Below are 23,322 nucleotides of genomic sequence, written 5' to 3'. Positions count from 1 at the left end.
ACATGTGTTACACGTTTAAGATGCATGTAGACTCCCACACCAAGAAAAGTGCTATACTATGCATGATTACATACATTTGCCCTATTTCATTGGTCACAAGTGTCTATACCTCCAGCACAAGAATATTTTATATTGAGTACTCGTCTTTAACCACATTTGTTAATGCACTTCCATTTTTTGGATTGAGTCTAATTAACTATATCTGATATCAAAGAAGACTCTTGGTGCTATCAGTTGTAATGTTTCGCTACCCTGATTGCATTTTGAAATGCACCACTTTTTACAAAGGGTCATTGAGTCTTTAAGAAGGTTTTTTTTAAGAACGAAACATATGCTGTCTGTGTTTGGATCTGTTTTAGGGTCACATCACAACGTGAGAAATAAAGAAAACGAGTGTGTAGCCATTAATGTACTAGTGCACTGGATTGACACAGGGTTGAAGAACAAATATTTTGTTTATTGGATCAGCCTGTTAGTGGCGATTTTCTAGCACCCAAGATGTTGTCAGATTTTGTGAACCTGGGGCGTGAGGGTAGTAGTGGACTATTGTTAGAGTCACTGTCATAAGCTCCATATTTTTTTTGTTTCTTTTCTTATCAATGTCGAATGCAATGTGGTCTATATTAGAGATTTTGGGTTAGGTACATGAGGTTCAAATATGATGCGGTGATCCACTGCTGCACCATAACACACAATAGTCATATAATTAGTGTTTGGATGTGTTTTTGTTAGAAAACAGAGCCTTTCTTTCAGAAGGACTGTTTGCATTAATAAGGCGGACTGTTGCACCCTACTTGGAAGAATGGCCGCTAAGAGTAGGAGGTGATTGGAGATGCATGTTAAAGAACAGTAGATGTTTCAGCACCCAGGCTAATGTGCTGCGTAGCTAAACACATATAAGGTCCCAGAGGTGAGACCGATAGCATTGGAAATGTTTGTTTTCTTTACTTCAAGCCATGTATAAAACATGTCTAAAAAAATATTGACAAAGCCAGATCACCCTTAGGCGAAATCTATTGCCTTTGCCAATGCTTGTTTTTGTATTAAATGCATCCTCGGTTGAAAAAAGACATGAAGATGCATGTCATGCTAAAAAAAGTGTAAAATGCAAAAGCGAGCATTACATATAACAACTTGTAATTTTGTGTAATTTTTTTAAGCATTTCACATTATTTCATAAAGTAAATTAGGTGAATTTGTGCCAGGCGTAGTTTTCACACGCTTAGAGACAGTCACAGGTTGTCAACTAACAAGGGCATTATTTTTTCTGCTGGCAAAGCAACAGTGTGTTTTCATTTTATGTAAGGGTACTGGTGCCTTTCTGACTGCCAAAGGGGAAGTCAAGTGTTTTCCACCGTTGAGGGGCAGTGTTTTCACCTGCTGTGGAGGGAGTCCGCGTCTTCCACGTGATGAGTAGACTCCAGTGGCGGCTCGCGGAAGGAGTGCTGCGGGGCGGTGAGGCAGGACAGGGGAGAGACAGGATTGGGGGGTAGTGGAGTCCGACATAGGACTGAAAGGAGTAAGGTAAGTAATTAAATAAATAAAACTATTTACCTTGTGCTCGCACCCCCACCCTCCCTCGCCCCACCGCCCGCAGCACTCCCTCGGCGAGCCGCCACTGGACTAGACAGTTATGGTTTCCGCTGTAGAAGAGATAGTCGTGAGGCACTAGTTTTTTCACTTTTGATGAACTAGTCATCTGTAATGCATTAAATGGGCAGGTACTGTCCGGTAGTGAGTACCTGCACTTCCTTAATTTGAAAGGGAAAGTACCTGTACTTCTCGGTACTGTTGCAATATATTTAATGGGAGAACACCAGCACTTCTCAGGAGCAAACAGGCACTCTAAAAACTGAGTACCTGCACTTTTCCATTTCCATTTAAAGCACTGCTCACTGTGACCTCCTGCTCGGGAAGGTGTCTTGAGTTGTGACATGCTGGCGGTCAGTCTGGTGCTTTCACCAGCTGAGAAGGGCAGACCCGTCTTTTCACCAGCCTAGGTAGAATTCGTTTTCACCAGTGCTTTGGGTGCACGTCTGTGTTTCACCAGTCAAGAAGGCAGTCTACCCGTGCGTTTTTGCCTGCTGTGGAAGCAGTCTCATTTTCTCCTTCTGGGGAGGCAGTTATGTTTTCACCCGTTAGGACAGCCTTCTGTTTTCAGCTGCTGAGAGTGGCGTTTTGTGGCTTTAGCTGCTGAGCCAGTGTTATATGTTTCCCCCTTCTAATGACAAGAATGTTTTCACATGCTGAGCAGGAGTCTTGCGTTTTATCTTCTGAAGGACAGCTATGAGTGTTCGACTGCATAGAAGCGCTAATGTATTTTCACATGTCGAGTGGGCAGTCTTCAATCTGTTTTAAAATGTTGGCGTGGTAATAATGTTTTCCCTACTGACTAGCACTGATATGTTTTCACTGCAGAGGACTTATTGATTCATTTAACATCCTGTGCAGTCAGTCTCGTGTATTTACTTGCTGAGAGCGGAAGTATTTAATTCTCACACTTCAAGTAAATTCACCTACAGAGAAGGTGGTTGCGTCATCATATGCTGTGCGTGCTGTCAGTTTGTCCCCTACTAAAGAGGTGGTTAATGGTTTCATCTGTGCCAATCAGGAGTGTTGTTACTTTTCACCGCCTGTGCAGTCACGTGTCACCTGCTGAGGAGACAGCTGTATTCTCACGCGCTGACGAGGCAGTCGTGTCTTTTCACCTATTGAGGAAGCTCTTAGAATCTTAACACTATTGGTCAGCAGGTCTCCCTGCTTCAATACACGGATCACCTCGTCATCTCGGACAGAACCACCGGAGGGTTCTGATAGAGCGAAGTGATATTATGGAAATTGTAGGGGTACATTATATTCATGAATAGTCTGTACCCGCATATATCCTTAAGTGAGTTAATTTTAGCTAGTAAATTGTGTTGTAATAATCGAAGGTAAATGAAGTGTTAGAATGAGTCGTGCCATTCAAGACAAGTAAAATGGCATTTAGATGGAATCATGTAATTCTCGATATTCATTACAAACGCTTAATATAGTAGCTCATATGTAATCTAATGCACTAGATTTAAATGTGCACTATATTAAAGTCGGCTTACGTAGAAATAATTTGATTGTGCCTTAAAATGCGATGAAATATAGTGCTTGCAGATGCAACATTTATAAATGCGTGTTTAATTTGATGTCAAAGGCCTAGATGGAGTATTTACTCTTTCATGCTATGAAAGGCCTATTGATATTTCTTATGTTAGCTGGGTTGTGTATGCCTGAAATGCATTTTCCCCTGGTAAATCTCTCATTTGGAGGCAGTCAGCGAAATTCATGTGCGTGCAAGGTTGTTCTGTTCTCATGTTTCTGTTGCAGGTGCAAGGAAGCCGTCCTTGTTAGTTAGACTAACGCCTTTTGTTTTAGGAGTTAGGCATGGAGGAGACCTGTTACAAAGTATTTACGAATGCCGATAATTGGGAGCCGATATTCTTTCTCGCTGAGGAAACCTGAGACCCAAGGACACACCAACCGTTGCTGGACCGAGTACAACTTTTGGTGGAAAATTACCTACGAAAGGTGCTAGGCCAGAGGAGACGTTTAATGGGCGTGTTCTATCAATTGTGCATCTTGTATTAAGGACAGTCCCCCAAGGGATGAGGGCAGAGCAGTTAGAAGGGCAGAAGGAAGGGATCGATTCTTAGAAGGAAGTTTTAGAACGAACTCTGTAGTTTTGCCTACTGACCTTTTTAATGTGAGTGTACTTCTTAGGAAGTCTTCACGAGCTGACACCTTTTTGATCTTGCCTGGAAAATGCTAAGTAGAGATTCAACTTCAGGGATAGTGTAGGGATAGATTAATTGATTTCTTCTACAGCCACTAATGAAGACTAATATAGATGTTGGGGCAGGTATTGCCTGTTTAGTATTTTTGGAGTTGCTCATTCTTTTTATGCTGTACCGGATTAGACTGATTCGTAGGATGGGCTGTGTATTAGTGCCTATGTACTTTTTCAACCTCATCATGAGGTGCTTGTATGTTCAGTTATTTTTGGCTTTGTAAGAAAACCCTAAATTGGAATTCAAAGGGGCTTGCATCAATTAACGGGCGCATCTCCAGTGCAAAGGATGAAAAAGTTTCACATCTCTACTGCTTGTGTATGGCTGTTTAGATAGATCACAGTAGCTGGCTAAAGAACGGGTTTTGAGAAATGGTGGCTGACCGATTTAAACAAGCAGTTGCCCTCTTTTACGAAGGTCACAATTGCAGCTTCTAGAGTGTGTGGTCAAATCTATAGATAGAGCAGGATGAAACTTTTGAATTGTGGAAATATCTGTGCTGCACATCATGCCCCTCTCTGCGGCTGTAGAGATAGACGTTGGAGAAGACCTAAGACTCCAGAGATTCTCCAAAAAGAAAACCTACATGAGAGTCTTCCCTGGCATCGCCCTGAGAATGTATAACTCTCTCTCCTCTGAAATGAAATGAAATGAAATACCAACATTTGTAAAGCGCACAGCTACCTCCGGAGAGGTGTCCCAGCGCTGGGGGCCCTTGAGAAGATTAAGGGAGCAGGATTACTAACCTGCCGCCGGCGATCGAACCTTGAACCCCGTGGTCCGGAGTCAGGCACCCTGGCCGCTGTGCCACACCTCTGACACCAGACTGAATCTCCCAACAGCATCTTTCAAGAAAGAAGTTAAACTACTACTCATGAACACATTTTTCCCTAAATCCTTGGAATATCTTCTCACTGAGCTTATCAGGACTCATCAACTTCACTCTGGATTACAGCTCGCTTGTTGTTTTGGTGCCTGATTTATCTGTCCTATCATTGTGGGGATTCTGCCCTCATCGGCGATCTTGCATATCATATACTGTTTCTCAACTATTATATCTTGATTGTATATGTCTCTGTTCTTTAACATGTGTAAAGCGCTCTGATACTCATGAGGGTCTTGTTGGCGCTATATAAAACCTTCTAATAAATACAAATTGGTTGAGGCATATATTTAGGTGTGGGGGCTATTACAGCCCAGACCGATAGTAATATATTTGTGTTTTGTATGTGAGTTGTATAGATTTAATTAGCATTTAGTGAATATAGGGTAGTCAGTGCACACATGTTTTAGTCGTTTTAAGATTGCATAACAAATGTCTGTGCTGATTTCATATTGTTATGCTTTTTATAATCCATGCAATAAATACTATTACTTGTCCTAATTTGGAGGCAGTTAGGTGCTCTCATCTACTAAGAGAGCACTATTAGATTTTCACTATAGATGGGCAAAATGTTCATGCAAATCTCAAAATGTGAAATTCAACATTTTTTGTTTTTTAGTGTGTGGAGTGGAATCATGGTCATTCCACAGCTCCAAAGTTGAAAACAAGCATAAGCAAAGCCAATGGTTCTTGAACTGGCTGGCAGCATTTTGGCTTTGTCAATGCCTGTGTTTTGCATGGAATTTGTAAAGCTTTACTGCTGGGGGGGCTGCGGGGCCTCCGCAATTCTTGCAAAAACGTTTGTAAAAGCAAAAATATGTGTTTGTGCTCAAAAAGCCCACATTGCAATTCCAGTCCTTAGCACTGCTACATTGTGTGCTTGTGTGTGGAAAGCACTCTTTGTGAGAGAGCACAATGCGTTTATTCACAGTGAAGTTAGCCAGTGGCTGAAGTGGGCTGACCACTGCCCCATGCACTATGCCATAGTGGCGGAAGAAAATGTGAATGACACAACAACAGACCAATAGAAGAAGAGTGCTAGCTGACATCCCCTAAAAAACACACACACACACATTCTCTCTCTCTCTCTCTCTCTCTCTCTCTCTCCCTCTCTCCCTCTCTCTCTCCCTCTCTCTCTCTCTCTCTCTCTCTCATCCCCCACCCCTCCCCCACCTAAAAAAGAAAGCCCAACACATTTGGTTCTATTAGCGGGATAGTGATATATTTACCTTAATAATAATTTCAGTAAGGTATATAAATTGCCTGGACCCTTAAAGAGCACTTAAAAGCAACTTCCCCAGCAGGGGACCCTGTGTGCAGTGCCTGCCAACAGGGTCATCCTAGCGAAAAACGAGGCAGGTGTCACGCTCAAAGTTCCTACTGGGGAACTTACCTTGAGCCACTGTCATGGACCCGACAGTATTATTAACTAAATGCAATTACCATTAAGGTAATTACCTTGGCCGACTTCACAGAGTAATGAAAGGCACAGAATGTACTTGTTGCACGCATTCCTTAACGCGCTGAATGAGGAATTCTTGTGCTGCAGGGCATTCTGCCACCATTTCACCTTTTTAGGTCGAAGGCCTAAAAGGCTGCGCTTGCGCAGTCTTAGGCCGGAGATTTAATGACTCTTAGTAGCGCAGAAGGTCCCGCCTCCCTGCCCTGTCTCTCCTTCATTGGCTGGCTTCCTAAAAGGAGGCCAGCCATTGGAGGAGAGATGCATCACTCCAAACAAGCCCCGTCTTTTTCGGATTCGGGGGCGTAAATTTTGCTGTTCTTTAGACAGTGAAGTCGTCTGTCACTCAAATCAGCAAAACCACGCCCCGAATCCGAAAAATGCCGTAAGCTTTGTGGCCGCCATTGTTGCCCAGCCGGCGCCGAGTAAGATGATGCTGCCGCTTTCCACCCACACTAGAGCCGCTTCCTCTGCTCTGACGCGGACACGGGCAGTCAGGTAAGTTTTCTTTTTTTTTTAAATGTATTTTTTAACCCCCCCCCCCGCGCCAGTCCCGTCCCCCCGCGAGTCCCGTCCCCCCGCGTCCTCCTGCGCAAGTCTTGTCCCCCCTGCGAGTTGTAAGAAAAGTTCGCCCTTTTAAGGCTTGTTCCCCTCGTCGCTCTGGTCTGTGCCCACCATCCCTAATATGTGTCCGGCATCTCTGTTCTGTGCCCCCCCCGCGGCGCTGGACGTCTCAGCAGCGGAGGGGTCGTGCAGCTCCACCGGCCTGCCGTGGCCCCCACTGCACGGGGCCCCAGGGCGTCACACCTGCCCAGGGCTGAGAGCGCGTGGACGGAGCCCAGAGCATCGCATCACTGCAGGGCTGGGACGAGTGCACTATTCTCAGGTGGTCACCACTGCACACGCGACCAAGGGGCTGCATTATTCCGACGTGATTGCTTGAACAAGGGAGCCGGGCAGTGGTGCCTGTCGCAGGTGGACACTCGTGCACCAGAGCCGCGGTGCTGCACAGCTCTGGAGTAGGCAGCACAGCATGGATTCACTGGTGAACTGCCCTTATGGTGAAACTAGTGTACGAGAGTCGGGGTGCTGCGCCGATCTACAGTGGACACTCGTGCACCGGTGCCAGGGTACTAAAATGCTCCGTGGTGGGCATTAGTGGGCGGAGCCACGTGCACTACTACTTTTGGGTGGATGCTAAAGCCACGAGTGAGGGGGCTGCACTGCTCTGGAGTTGACATTTGTGCACCGGGGTGCCCGACTGTTCTAGGGTGGATACTTGTGCACAGGAGCTAGAGTGATGGTTCGTGTGTGGTAGGAATTAGTGCACTGCATTACCTAACTTCAGTGCTCCGGACCAGGGTGCCGGACTGGTCGGGGGTAGATACGTGTGCACGGGGACCAGGGGGCTGACTGCTGTGCGGTGGGCATTATTGCACGGGGTTCAGGGCGCCGAACTGCTGTGGACACTAGTGCAAGTGAGGCAGTGTCCTGTACCACTTCGGGACGAGCACCGGTGAGAGGGGCCAGGGGGTTGCTCCGCTCTGTGGGAGCACTAGTGCACGGGAACCTAGGAGCTGCACCATCCTGGTGGAACACTGGTGAACAGAAGACGGAGGTGTCAGTCTTCCATCGGCTCTGCAAGGATGAAGGTCCAGGGAGTGTGTCTAACCCTCCTCGCCCTTCCTCTCATCGTTAAGGCGTCTGGAGGAGGTGAGTCCATAGGGGACATGTTGGGGTGTCTCAGTCTTTGCAGGGTGCATTCTCCCCCCTCCATCCCTTCAGGAACTCTTGCGCATTGCAGGAGTTCGGTAGAGAGGGCAGGAAGGAATCTATCTGCATACACCCACACATTGTAAATCACAAAGCTAGTTCTGAAGTAGAATTTGGCCTTATGGCCAGAGCTGCTGACTTTGGACTTGGACAACAAGGTTCCATTCCTGGCTTTAGCTCAACAACCCGTGATTCTGGGCAAATTACTTAATCTCCCTGCGCTTTAAAACAGAGAGTAATCTAATCTGGGGCTCATGCAAAGCGCTGTAAGGACCCTGGGCTAAATTTGCGCTATAAAAAAATCAGTCGATCCGATGTTTGGGCTTTGGTACCCCTGACATTGCTCGTCTACCCGTAGTCTAAAGCCAGTAGAAGTAACAGGAAGTATACTGGGCTGTTGCAACACTGTTTCAAAACTGTTCCTGGCTTAATGCCCCTATGTAAAGGCCGTCAGGATAGCTGAGTTTAATATTTACTGATGAAACATGCAGTGATCTCCAAGTCATTGAATTCGAATCTTGGCAAGGCTGGCTCTGACTTTCACCCTTCTGAGGTCGGTAAATTAGGTATCATTAAAGTGGGCGATAGTCACATCTATTGTTTACAGTATTTAAAAACGGAAGGAGTGTGGTATGAAGCGTTATATTAAGATTAATGTATTCTGCAATGCAATTCTATTCAATATTTTTATTAATAATGATAATGGCCAAAAAATTATGTATTTGAAGATTCCGTTTTTCAGCTGATGTGTACACAGCATCCTGCTCAGACGGTGCTGTTGTGTGCTACATGGTATTGGCACTCTTCACACGGTCACATCGGGTGATGAGACATTTTTGCACGATGAACAGCCATGTGATTTGGAACACCTTACATGTAGCTTTCCAGGTCATGGGTGGTAGCTCTGCACTGTTGTAACTCAGTGCGGTGTTTTCAGCTTTGATGGGAGGCAGCATCGGGCACTTTTGGTGGTTCTGTTGGGGTTGTTAACTGTAGTTCCTGAGCTGCTTTGACAAAGTCAACTCTCAAAAGCCACGGCCAACCTTAATGGCTCATGCCCAAACCCTAAAGGATCACACTTTCAAAACATTACAAGTTTGCCAGGCCTTTGTAGGCCAGTGCACCTTCCTGTCTCTCTCCCACTCTGTCTCACACACTCTCTCTCACTCTCTCTCTCACACTCTCTCTCACACACACTCTCTCTCTCACACTCTCTCTCACACACTCTCTCTCTCACACACACACACACACACACACTCTCACACACACACACACACTCTCACACACACACACTCTCTCAGACACACAAACACACACTCTCTCTCACAAACACTCTCTCTCACAAACACACTCTCTCACAAACACACACTCTTTCTCACAAACACACACTCTTTCTCACAAACACACACTCTCTCTCACAAACACACACTCTCTCTCACAAACACACACTCTCTCTCACAAACACAAACACACACTCTCTCTCACAAACACACACTCTCTCTCACAAACACACACTCTCTCTCACAAACACACACTCTCTCTCACAAACACACACTCTCTCTCACAAACACACACTCTCTCTCACAAACACACACTCTCTCTCACACACACTCTCTCACACTCTCTCACACTCTCTCACACACTCTCTCTCTCACACACATACTTTCTCTCTCACACACACACACACACACACACACTCTACTACTCAACATTACTCACTCATAATTAGTCACTCTATACTACTCACTCTTTACTACTGAAACTAAAAATACACTTTGTATATGTAAGGGTGTGGCTGTGCATGTAAATATGTGTGGCTCTAGGACTATTTACTTCTCACTATTTAATACTCACTCTTTCACTTTGTACTACTCGCTCTCTAATACTCGCTTTCCTAATAACTCTCTCCTACTCACTATCAACTACTCACTCTACTACTTACTCTGTGTGTGGGTACTAATGCAATAGGTCTCGCATATGCAAGCTATTGGCAATATAAATGATAATGCCATTTATTTATGATTAAAAAAAAAAAAGAAATGTCATGAGCAATGCCAATAGCTCTACCTTTAATAATGCCGAGACCATTGCATTGTAAATGTTTGTTAGAATTTGGGGTAGACCAATGTGAAACCAGTGCAAACTGGCAGAATTGCCCACATTTTTACAATTACATACTGCTGATTTCTGTTTTTTAAACAGAATTTCGCCCATCTCTAGTTTTCACTTTTGAGGGTGGAGGGGAGCAGTTTTTATAGGCCTCCCAAGGGTTCAGTCTCGTTTTTCTCTGCTGAAGAGGGGATCATGTGCTTTATCTGCTGAGCAGGAAGTTGAGTTTTCAGTTCACTATTGGAAGAGGCAGCCACGTGCCTTCCCCAGTCGAGGAAGCATCACAGCTTTCACCTGCAGCAGAGGTGGGCATGTGTTTTCACTCTATGGGCCAGATGTAGGTAATTTTATTTTACCACCTCTTAAATACCGAATCATACCGATTCGGTATTTAAGAAGTGGTAAAATAGAAGTACTGAGATGTAGGTAAATCCAGATGTGCATTTACCGAATCGGTAATATTCGGTATTTACCGATTCGGTAAATACCGACCGGTAATGCCCATTCATTCCTATGGGCTTTGAAGCCCATAGGAATGAATGGGCATTACCGATTCGGTATTTACCGAATCGGTAAATACCGAATTTCACAAGGGTGCAGGGGGTGTGACTTTGACACCCTCTAGCACCCCCAAAACAGGTTCGGGTGCCATGTGGCAGGCATACATGCCCTAAGGGCAGGTCTGCCTGTCATATGGCACAGGTGTGCATGCACACATGTGCATGCACACTGGAATCGGTATTTTACCATCAAATTGAATTTGATGGTAAAATACCGATTCGGTAAGGCTTGTGGGACTCAGAAGAGTCCCACCTACATATCAAATTTACCGAATCGGTAAAAATACCGATTTGGGGCTAGATGTAGGTAAAGCATATTTACCGACCCTTAAATACCGAATTTTACCGATTCGGTATTTAAAAGTCGGTAAATATGAAGGGGGGAGATGTAGGGAAATCCAGATGTTTATTTACCGAATCGGTAAAAGTCGGTATTTACCGAATCGGTAAATACCGACCTGTAATGCTCCATTCATTCCTATGGGCTTTGAAGCCCATAGGAATGAATGGGGCATTACAGGTCGGTATTTACCGATCGGTAAATACAGATTTTTGGCAAGGGTGCAGGGGGTGTCACTTTGACACCCTCTAGCACCCCCAAAAAAGGTTCGGGGGCCATATGGCAGGCATACCTGCCCTAAGGGCAGGTCTGCCTGTCATATGGCACAGGTGTGCATGCGCACATTTGCATGCACACCTGAATCGGTATTTCACCATCAAATTGAATTTGATGGTAAAATACCGATTTCTAAGGCCTTGTGGGACTCATAAGAGTCCCACCTACATATCGATTTTACAGATTCTGTAAATATACCGGTCAGTAAATTTACCGACCGGTATATTTACAGATTCTGTAAAATTACCTATCGGTAAATTTACCGATCGGTAAATTTACCGATTCTGTAAAAATATGCCCCCTACATCTCAAATTCCATTTACCGGTCGGTAACGGCCGAATTCGGCCGTTACCGACCGGTAAAAGCCTACCTACATCTGGCCCTTTAAGAGGAGCAATATGAATTCCCCCACTGAGGGGCTGGGCGTTTATTTCCACTTTACAGGGACGGTAAGAGGTGATTCATGGCAGCGATGGGAATCTGCTTTCCCCTCTTCAGCCCTATCCCCTTTGTTAATGATGGCTGGTCTAAGAGGGTTTGCTTCCCACAGTAAAAATGCCCACGTAAATCCCATGGCATCTTCCACTTCCAGAGCACACACACAAATAATCAATCCAATGTCATTTCGCGTATTGTAAGCAACATATATTCGTTTTACATTAAAGAGTAATCTCATATCTCCCATTGCCCCAGGAAAATGTCTGGATAAACAAAGTAGTAGGGCAGACCCTATGGCTAAGCAAAAATTGTCTGGATAGTAGAAACATGGCAAAGAGACGGGGCCTGTCAGGCAGAGGTATGGGGCAGGGTGATCGGATCTGGGCATGCAGGATTCTGGGAAACAAAGCGAAGGTCAAGAGGGGAGCTGCCATGGACCTGGGGTTGATTCGAGATGGGGTGCTGCACTGCGATGGGACACAGAGTGGTCCATGGACGAAGAGGGAGGACAGACCTGCTATGGGGTCACTCACTGCATCTCTCCCCCTCTTAAAACCAGCGATGGACTGGCAGATGACACCACTTGAATAGGCTGGTGTGTTGTTCCTTTATTAACTCAGAGGATTGCATTGAAGCTCTGTTCACCCTACAGAAAGGCGAGGTGCTGTAGCTAACGCTGGGAAATAAACTGTACCAAAGCCAAGGAGATTCTACCTGTAGTTGTGGTGGGCTCAGATCTGTTCTGCCTGAGTGTCATATTCTCTCTGTCTAATTGTTGGCATCCGAACGAATTGTTTTTTTCCACATCATGTAAATGTGCTAAGTATTCACATTTTTTTCTTTCCCCTACATTATAGGTTGTGCTGGTTGCGGAAGGGATATCAAAAATGGACAAGCCTTACTCGCCCTGGAGAAGCAGTGGCACCTGGGATGCTTCAAGTGCAAAGCCTGCGGCAAAGTGCTGTCTGGGGAGTATATCAGCAAGTAAGTCACCAGTGAGTCTGTTATTCATCTAACATGAGTTCTTTAGCTGCTAGGGTGGACACTGCAGGGATGCTGCCAGCACCTTAAGGACAGGCACTATCTACCAACCCCTCTGAAGTATTCTGGGCACATTTAGTTATCTGAAAGTTGCTATGGAGCTGGAGAGTATTTTGTCTTCATATGCTTCCAGGGCCCCTCATTCAACACAGGGACTTCTTTGTTGTTGGTTTGTGAGTTGAGTGCCGTCCCTCTAGGGTGGCTGTTCATCCTCTGGTATGATCATTGCATTGGACACCAGTTGATCATGTCAACAGGGCAGCCAGTGATGACGGAGGTAGAAACACTAAACAAGCCTCTGCTGTCTGTGGATAAGAGCATGGTCACTGGGCTTCAGGACGCCTGCGTGGAAACCTGAACTAGAACACGAAATTGACTTTCCATGGAGAAAGGGGAACTTGGGCATCAATAAAGAGACACGTTTTGGCCGGTCAAATGTTTATTCTTGAAAAATCTGTGGCATAGCTGGGGGGAGGGATCGGGGGGGCACCCCAGGTGACACTTTTTTGGGGGCGGCACAGGTGAGCATTTTCGGAGAGTGTAAGGTAAGTGTTTTTCTTTTTTTTTAATTTTATTTTCCCTCGTCGTCTGTAGACTAGCTCCCACCCTTACCTGTGGCTGTCACTAAGTGGCAAACTCAGGGACCACCCCAGGCAGCAAAAGCTCTAGCTACACCACTGGGAAAAATGTGCTGGATCATTGTGATAGAAGGAGTTTAACAAACAAATTCCGTTGCGCGCGCTGCATCGCCAAATGCAATGCAGCGCGTGCATCGAAATTCGATTTATTGATTTAATTGTCAACTTACCTGCATTCATCCCTATTCCGGTGTTTACTACACCCTACCCTGCCCCTCCCCCGCCCCACATCACCTGGCGAAGGTCGCTAGGAAATTTGGGTTTATACCAATATCCTATGCAGACGACACCCAGCTGTTGTTTCCATTCCAAAACATGACTTCTGCAGTAAGGAATTCCTTTGCTGCTGGAATGAGAGCCATAGCTGGATGGATGACCTCCAATTGCCTACAGTGTAATGTGGGCAAGACGGAGGTCATGCTCTTTGGAAATGCCCCTCTCCTTTGGTCGCCTGAGTGGTGGCCGCCGGAATTAGGTACAGCTCCTTGTCCCAAGGAAAGTGTGAAAAATCTGGGTGTCAAATTAGATCAATCCCTGGTGTTAAAAGATCATGCCACACAGGTTACGGGAACCTGTATGAGAGTCATTGGCCTACTCAGAAGGGTTTTCCCTTATTTAGCTGACCATCATCGGAGAACACTAGTACAAACTTTAGTTATGAGTAGGCTTGACTACTGTAACGGATTGCTTATATCCGCTAATACAGAACAGCTGAAGAGATTACAGGTTGTTCAGAATACTGCTGCCAGATTGATCCTTAATGTCCCTGCTAGATCCCCTTCACACCCCCTACTGAACAAGCTACACTGGCTCCCCATACGTCAGAGAGTACAATTTAAGATATGTTGTACCATTCACAAGTGCTTATACGGTACTGGCCCTAGGTATCTGACTGAAATCTTCCAACTCTATCAACCTGGAACAACTTTAAGATCTGAAAATCAAGCTCTTCTACAGATCCCTAGGATCAAAAGAGAAAGACAAGGAGGCCGGGCCCTTGCATTTAGAGGTCCTACCTTATGGAATTCTTTACCCCCCTTCCTAAGACAAAATTCCAATCTTGTTACCTTCAGAAAATATTTGAAGACGTACTTGTTTCCTGTCTAGTAATCCTAAGATATGTCATATAAACTTGCTGTCATTACCTATCTTCGGAACAACACAGCGCGGAGATATCTCCTTGGAGATTGAATTCCTGCACTTTACAAGAAATATAAATAAATAAATAAATATAAATAAATCACCGCCCCTTAGCACTCCCACCAGGAGGTGCTACTGCGTAAGGAGTGTGCAGTACTGCTTCAAAGGGGAGAGGCACATTGGGCAACCCTGCTTGAATGATTCAACTATTCTAACATGGGTTTAGGTCAGAACATTGAAATACAACTTGTCCACCTTTAACGCTATCAGGTGGGCAAATCATTAACAGCCTCGATGTGGTACGTAATGGGTGGACCTGTGACTTTGACCACAGATTTCAGGAAAACAAAATGAAGCTGGGGTTGGCTAGTGTAAAGTCCACATTTGTAAAGCGCACAATCACCCGTAAGGGTCTCTAGGCGCTGGGGGGCCGTCGGGAAGATTAAGCGAGCTATTGCCCAGAGTCACATGGTGCTGGGCTGACCTGCCGCCGGAGCCGGGGATCGAACCGTGATCCCCAGATTCCAGCGTCAGTCGCCCTGGCCGCGGCGCCATTGGCTTTGTGAAAATCCGTGCTGGGGTTTCTCCTCTTAAATACCTTGCTCAGCAGTATGCTTGGAGAATAAGTCACACCTCTCTTCAAAGCATAGACCCCGCCTAGCAGACCCGGCAGCAAGAAAGCGCCATGGTTCACCGACGAACTCAAGAGCTCCAAGAAGAACTGCCGAGCCCTCGAGAAAGCCTGGCGCAGAGACCCAACACCGAACAACATGACTGCCCTCAAGCTCGCCACCCGAAAACACCACCAACTGATCCACGCCACCAAGAAAACTGCATTCAAGGAACGACTTGACAACAACGCACACAACAGCAAGGAACTCTTCAACATCGTTAAAGAGCTCTCCAACCCCAACGCCGGAAACAATGACATCACCCCTTCACAAGACCTCTGCAACTCCCTCGCCTCCTACTTCCACAACAAGATCGCGGACATACACAACAGCTTCAGCACTCAACCGACGCACGCCACGACTGAACCACCGCCCCCCACCACCACCCTCCGCGCCTGGACCCCGATCAGCACCGAAGACACCGTCCGCACGATGAACTCCATCCACTCCGGATCTCCGACCGACCCCTGCCCTCACCACGTCTTCAACAAGGCCGACGCTGTCATCGCACCCCACCTGCGGGACATTATCAACACCTCCTTCAACACCACTACCTTCCCGGAGAGCTGGAAGCACGCCGAACTCAGCGCTCTACTAAAGAAGCCATCAGCCGACCCCACCGACCTCAAGAACTACCGCCCCATCTCGCTGCTCCCGTTTCCTGCAAAAGTCATCCAGAAGACCGTCAACAAGCAGCTGGCCGCCTTCCTCGAGACAAACGGATCCCTTGACCTCTCGCAGTCTGGCTTCCGGGCCAACCACAGCACCGAGACCTCCCTGATCGCAGCCACCGATGACATCCGAGCCCTGCTCGACAACGGAGAAACAGCGGCCCTCATCCTCCTAGACCTCTCCGCGGCCTTCGACACTGTCTGCCACCGTACCCTAGTGCAGCGCCTCAGCAACGTCAGAATCCAGGCGAAGGCTCTGGAATGGATCATCTCGTTCCTCGCCGGAAGGACACAGAGAGTCCGCCTCCCCCCGTTCAGATCAGAAGCCACCGAAGTCATCTGCGGCGTTCCTCAAGGCTCCTCGCTCAGCCCAACCCTCTTCAACGTCTACATGAGCCCCCTCGCAGCCATCGCACGCCAACACAACCTCAACATCATCTCCTATGCCGACGACACCCAGCTGATCCTCTCCCTCACCAACGACCCCGCCACCGCCAGAGCCAACCTACACGAAGGGATGACAGACGTAGCCAAGTGGATGATGAACAGCCGCCTGAAACTGAACTCGGACAAGCCGGAAGTCCTCATTCTGGGATCTTCACCCTCCGCCTGGGACGACTCCTGGTGGCCCCCCGCCCTGGGCAGCGCACCCAAACCAACGGACCACGCACGCAACCTGGGCTTCATCCTGGACTCCTCCCTCTCCATGACCAGACAAGTCAACGCCGTCTCCTTGTCGTGCTTCAACATCCTACGCATGCTACGTAAGATCTTCCGGTGGATCCCCACCGAGACCAGGAAGACGGTCACCCAGGCCCTCGTCACCAGCCGTCTGGACTACGGCAATTCCCTCTACGCCGGAACCACCGGCAAACTCCAGAAGAGACTCCAGCGGATTCAGAACGCCTCAGCACGACTCATCCTAGACATCCCCCGCCGCAACCACATCTCCGGACACCTGAGAGATCTGCACTGGCTCCCGGTCAACAAGAGAATCACCTTCCGTCTCCTCACCCACGCACACAAAGCCCTACACAACCAAGGCCCAGGATACCTCAACAGCCGCCTCAACTTCTACGCTCCCACTCGCCAGCTTCGATCGACCAGCCACGCCCTCGCCGCCGTCCCCCGCATCCGAAGAACCACCACAGGAGGAAGGTCCTTCTCCTACCTGGCCGCCAAGACTTGGAACTCCCTCCCGACTCACCTCCGCCTGACCCAGGACCATCTTGCCTTCAGGAAGCAGCTCAAGACCTGGCTGTTCGAGCAGTAGCGGACCCCCCTTTCCCTAGCGCCTTGAGACCCTCCGGGTGAGTAGTGCGCTACATGGGCGTCCGCAGGGGGGGGCAAGGAGGGGCGCTTGCCCCCCCCTGGAGCGACCCTCCTTGCCCCCCCTGCAGACACCCATGAGAACCGTGACTTCAAGAGGGGTTCTCACTCTCTTTCCTCTCCTTTCTTTTATTTGCTTCCCTGTGAAATGGATCCAAAAAAGGAAAGACGCTTTTGCTGGAAATGCCATATTTTTCTGACATTTTAATTCCAAAGTGCAGCATTGAGAATAAAAGGATAAAAATATGAAAAATAGATATATAACTAAATAAAGTAAGACAGAGTGGTAGCAAACTGGCCAAACTGATTTTATTCACACTGAAACACATTAGCGCCACTTCTACAGAGTTTGCCAGTGAAGCGCTATTTTTGTTTTCGTGTCTTTGTTTTCCCTGGACTTGGAACTAGTGCACCAATCCTGGAGGTACTGCAATGTGTGGATTGGAAAACAAAATGTGTGCTGCGACTCTGCCTCCAGGGATGTGGTCTTTTTACCAGACTGCTTACGTTTTGTAAGGATATAAGCAATGGTCATTGAAATGGGTCCATTCAGGGCCCTGTAGTCGTGTCCTCAACTTTTCAGGCAAAGGCACTCATTGATTTCTGAATAGTGAGTGTAAAAGCATTAAGGTAACCATGTTGTTCCTGCTTACATTTCCCATGGTTTGCTAAATTTTGCATTCCCTATAAGTGTTTGCTTTTTCCAGGGTGTGGTTACTTTTTTTTTGTAGGCCGCATATTGCTCTTGTCTAGTGCGTAATTTAAATTGAGCCGCATCCAGGTGTTTCTAGTGGGCAACAATTGGGTTGTAGTTGAAGACAGTGGGAGTTTTTCTCAGTGGGGCAGTACGGTGTTCAGTGGGGGAGAGGATGTGGCACTATGGTCAGAGCTGCTGAATTTGGAACTGGGAACCAGGTTCAGTCTTAATAACTAGTCCACCAGACAACTCTCCACACACAGCCCATACAGTGGCAGGCCTGAGACATGTTTGAAGGGCTACTTGTGTGGGTGGCACAATCAGTGCTTTAGGCCCACTAGTAGCATTTAATTTACAGGCCCTGGGTATATGTTATACCACTCTACAAGGGACTAACAAGTAAATTAAATATACTGCCGTGAGAGCACAATCACATGCTAGACCTTAGAAGGCTTTGCAACACCTTAGAAGTCCTGGTGTCTTCGCACCAGCAGGTGGACCCTAGCATGACAAGTGTAGGTTAACCTTCAAGGCTTGTCCACCACTATCCATGCTGAAGTTCACCTCCAGTCTTGTGGGCAGGCCTATGAAGCAGCACACCCTAGAACAACAGTCACTGAGGTCACAGGACCCTTGAGAAGGGCCAGCTCTATGGCGTTGGAACCAGTGTGGCCGCACCGGGTGCTGACTTTAGGTGGAGGCATCATGTTTACAAGTATATTATGGTTTTAAAAATGCTTGCTGCCTCCTTCCTGGCCTCCAGCAATTTTCGGCAACAATTAAAATGTCATGATGACTCTGGTGATTAATATTCTTCCTAGAGAGAGATCAAAATGTTGTCTAGTGGAAGTTTTAACTCATGGAAAGTTAGCTCAGAGGGTTAGTGAACCGGCTGCAAAGAACATGCGCCATGCAGATCACAAAGTGCACATAATGTAAATAGGTCAGTGGGCTACTGCTTTTGTCAGAGAGATCCTTTTGTTACTTGCAGTTTATAAGTTAAAAATCCTAACTTAGAACAGTGAGCTATTAACTGTCATCTAAGAGCTGCATGCAAACTGCAAGGTATAAATTAGAGCATTATGTCCCCCCCCCCCTCTTTGATTATCCTAATGTCCCAAAAAGTGTTCTTTTGGACAGAAATCAATTCTGATTATTAAGGAGAATCCCCAACCATGGTATTACGTTTTAAATTCCGGGTATTGTGTTTCTCCAGACCAATCACTGTAAAACTATACGGGCTACTAGTATGGTTGTCATGTGACTCCTACACCTTGTAGCCCTTAGTCTTAAGTAACATTTTCTAAACAGTGATTTACACACATATTGATTGTCTCTGTGTAATGTGTGTGATATAAAGTGCTCTGACACCCTACAATGGTATGAGTGGCGCTGAAAATCAAATTAAATGCATCTGAGAGAGAGTGGCTACGGAAACTTGGGGGCACAGTTAAAGGGTGGTAGTGAGGGAATCCATGGCAGAGGTGGTCCTTGGGGGGCACTAACAAACATTAATGCACAGGACACCACCAGTGCTATGGCTGGCCCTGCCCTTGAGGCCAGTCTGCCTCACCCATAGGCCTTGTTTCAGCAGTAGTAGCTGCAACTCACCAGGGATTGGCAATGTAGGATTTGCACGCACACCAAACTAAGTTCGCAAACTTACAGTCTCCCTGCTTCATTCACAAGCACTTTTAACATGTGCTGCCTGGTGTGGGGCCACTGGAATTAACTATGCAGCAAAGGACGACAACATTATGCCGTAGTGTTGACTAAATTATGCATTAAAAAAAGGCTGCAGTATATTTTCAGATATTTTATTATTTTGACCTGTGTACACATGCTAACAGTCTCTGGAAAGATTTTGCCTTAATATACCAGTGTAACATACAAACGCAGTAGTGAGAAAGGTGACCAGTCAACCTTTACAATAGGCCATCCACTCCGCAGCAACACAAGTCACATTTTATATTAACTTTTGATATGTTTGAGCTACAAACAATTTATTAGTTTAAATGGTTAGATCATGAAGCAGATCTTGCATTATGAGGCAAATATGGCAGAGCCATAATTTTAGAGAAAACATTTGCAAACTAGGATATTTCGAACTGCTGTTGTGGAAAAAGGGAGTAGTGCTGATGACAGAAACTCCATGGCTCGGAGACAAATGGCTTGTGTTTCCACATTTTATCGTATTTGGTACATTCTGTGATTAGAAGCATATCCCACTTTGTGAATGTATTTTAATGTCAATAACTCATTATAACCTTAAATAATCATGTGTATCCATTGCTTGATTAAACTGGACAGTGAAATGCCAAACAAATACTAAAAATTGGGATGTCTGCGCATTTTGGCCACACCTCTGGCTCCACCCACAGATACAATCCTTGGGTTATTCCCGCCCTCTGATTCTCCGCCCACTGTTCCCCTACTTTTTTTTCCCAACTTCGACCACTGTGTAAGACTCAGAATCCATGGACCTGTGATGTGCCACCGCTGCTTACGCCGCATGTGCCACACATTTACGGTGCCGGGCTTCCCCATAAGGGAGCTGGCCATTATTGTATCCCTAAACGTGGGCACGTAGAGGGACTCTAAGTTTCTTTTAAAAAATATAGCTAACATTTGAACCTATACATTTTATTTTGTCTAAATTAATTGAATGTGTGTAAAATGTAGCAATGCCCGGGGAATTCTAGTAAAGGGAGCACCCATTGGCGAATCACTAGCGTGTGTGATTGCTGCATTATTTATTACTAACTTTGACGTTGTGCTTTAACTTTGGATAAAAGTTATCATGAATTCTAGCACCAAGAAGCCAATATTGGTAAATATGTGTGCTACAAATAATCCCTAACATACACTCTGCATACAGTATATTTAATCTGGTGCTTTAATCATAGACTGTTTTAAAGTATTCTGATAAAAATCGAATCGTGCTGAAGACAGCCTTGATTGGTGTTGGATCGAGGACCCGGAAGTCTGCACACCTAGCAGACAGGGATAAAGCACCTTGTCAGAAAGTTTAGCGTTTTGCCTACAGGTGGTGTTTGTTGGCCTGTGGCAGGGTCAGTCACATGTCCTGGATTACTGGCATTTAATTGAGTCTATCCCAGTTCTGCGCCCCAGCGTTTCTTGTGCCCCACCTGGCACACATCATGTCGGTGGATGGTGATGACGTTAACATTTTGCCCCCCCTGTAAAAATCTCTGCGGACGCCCATGGTGCGCTATATAAATGCTTTGATTGATTGATTGATTGATTGAATTAGAAAAGTCAATTGAAGATTTAAGAATAATTTAGAGTGGTCAGAAAAGGTCTTAAGTAAGAATAATTTAGGAAATGTAGATAGTAAAACAGAAGATGGATGAAAGGCTGAATTTAGGAACTTTCATTTACGTTTTTAAACTGCAAGCCGGGGCAGAGTATAGAGTTAGAGATAAAGGAACAGAGATAAAGGCAGAACCTGCAAGTAAAGAACAAAGTGTAACCACCATGCAGGTAATTAAAGAGGTTTCACCTTGATTATGATATCCATTTCTGAAATCTACAGCTCCTGAAAGACAAGAATAGAGTGAAGTACAGTGCTACGTTAAGGGTTGGGTCCGGTAGAGTATGGTTCAGGACGGCATATTATGGTACAGTGTGGTATATTAGACACTCACAGTACACTCCTCTGGATTCCTATAGGGATGGAGCCCCTTACTGTGAAAAGGACTACCAGGTGCTTTTTGGCGTAAAGTGTGAAGCCTGTCACCAGTTCATCACTGGGAAAGTCTTAGAGGTAAGTGCAGTAGTTGTACAGTTTAAGAATGTGATTCTTTCTTTGGCTTTTATTCTCCACTTTTTCCCCCATTCTTCCTCTTTCCTCCCTGCCTTTTTTCTTCTGTTTGTGGTTACAATGAACAACTACACTGCAGTTATGACATAAATTCCACTCACACAACTTTTGTCCCAAAACCCCATGATAGGTGCTATCAACCTTTTGACAATATATCCGCACAGATCACATTGCTCACTTTAACCTTGAAGAACAAAGAAATGACACTAATTGGATTAGATTGAGCCGTACACTATACACAAGCTCAGAAACTATATAGTATTTGAAGCAAAATATAATATTGCATTGATCAAGGACAAATTTGCAAAGCATTTAAACCAAATCCATTCAGCCAATGTATTTCTTTCTGATTCGATGCAGGACTTCTTTGAGTATATTGTTAAACAATTCTTGAACATAGAGACGTTCTGTTGCATATTTTTTATAGTTCATTCACACAGGTGACATGATACCCTTGTACATTCAAACATTCTGCATCAAGTACATTTCGTTGTAAACACCTACAAAATTGTTGCTCATTTACAAGGTCCAGTCAATGGTGTATTTTAATGTAAAGTGGGTCAACAATACTCAAAGTGGCCCTCATGAGCTGACATAATCAGTGTCTATTAGTGTATTTAGGCTGGTGCGCAATGCACCTGTGGAGACATTGGCTGAAAGGATTTGATTTGAATGCTTTGAACATTTGTATAGGATCAAGATAATATTAAATTAATTAATTTTGCATCATACACTTTCTGTCTGAATATATCTATGAGACATTACATAATCACAAACTTCAGAGAACCATGTATGGAATGTGCCACTCTTGTCTGATGGCACACTTTCTTTAATGTCCCAAATGAGTTCATTTGACGTGACACAACATCACTGATATTAAGCCAATGATAAAATAGCATGAAAGTGAAAACCTCTTTGTAGCAATTTCTGCATTCTTTACTTTGTGTTTAAAGCATAACATGTATGATTGGATGCTTAAAATAAATGATTTTCCAAAAGTTAACAAATATTCAGACAAGAACATGTACATTGTGTTGGCAAAATATAGTTATACAAATAAAAGTTTGTATAAAGACATTGAATGCAAAGTTGCCCCAAGTCCATTCAAGCAAATTGTATTATAATAGTTTTCACATAACTCCCTGTGGCAAAGTGACGAATATGTGATGTTACAACGCATGCCATTACATCGCATGCCGTTGCAAAGCCAAACTTTACCCCGACTTTCTGTCGGGGGAGCGCTGGAAGTTGGAATAGATTAATTGTCTATTCAAACTCCAGTGTGTGCAACAGTAGGGATGGTGTTGCAGTTAAATCCAACACTTTCTACAAACTGCTGCACAACTTTTTCGTTGCAACGGCGTGCGAATGTAATAGCATGCCTTGTAACAGTTGTGTTGTAAAGGCTGTTTCCCAAAGTGACATCATAGAATATTGCCTCTGTAAATTAAATCGAAAACTATTTTCTTTGTGACTTGCTATCTGTAATCATGGTTCAAGTTAGGAAGGCTCTGTTATTCAGTGCTAATTGGTGGGCAGGATTCAATATTTATAAATGAGTGATTTATCATGGTTCAGCTGACTGGGGGACGCCATTCTTTTGTTTTTTTCGCAGGTACTGGGCACATGGG

General features: G+C 45.5%; 1 protein-coding gene across 16 annotated transcripts in view; it reads left to right on the top strand.

The window, feature by feature from the left end:
* Nucleotides 1-23,322, top strand: part of ABLIM1 (actin binding LIM protein 1) — a 670,048-nt gene that overhangs the window by 383,387 nt on the left and 263,339 nt on the right. For all 16 annotated transcript variants that reach the window (XM_078643885.1, XM_078643875.1, XM_078643872.1 and 13 more), the window contains exons 5-6: nucleotides 12,518-12,644; nucleotides 21,541-21,634. In XM_078643885.1, the coding sequence (XP_078500011.1) occupies nucleotides 12,518-12,644; nucleotides 21,541-21,634 (221 nt within the window). The remainder of the gene's footprint in view (nucleotides 1-12,517; nucleotides 12,645-21,540; nucleotides 21,635-23,322) is intronic.

Source organism: Lissotriton helveticus, chromosome 5_1 (assembly GCF_964261635.1).
Source record: "Lissotriton helveticus chromosome 5_1, aLisHel1.1, whole genome shotgun sequence".
In the NCBI taxonomy this organism is placed as follows: Eukaryota; Metazoa; Chordata; class Amphibia; order Caudata; family Salamandridae; genus Lissotriton; species Lissotriton helveticus.
This window is presented reverse-complemented; position numbering and strand designations above follow the sequence as displayed.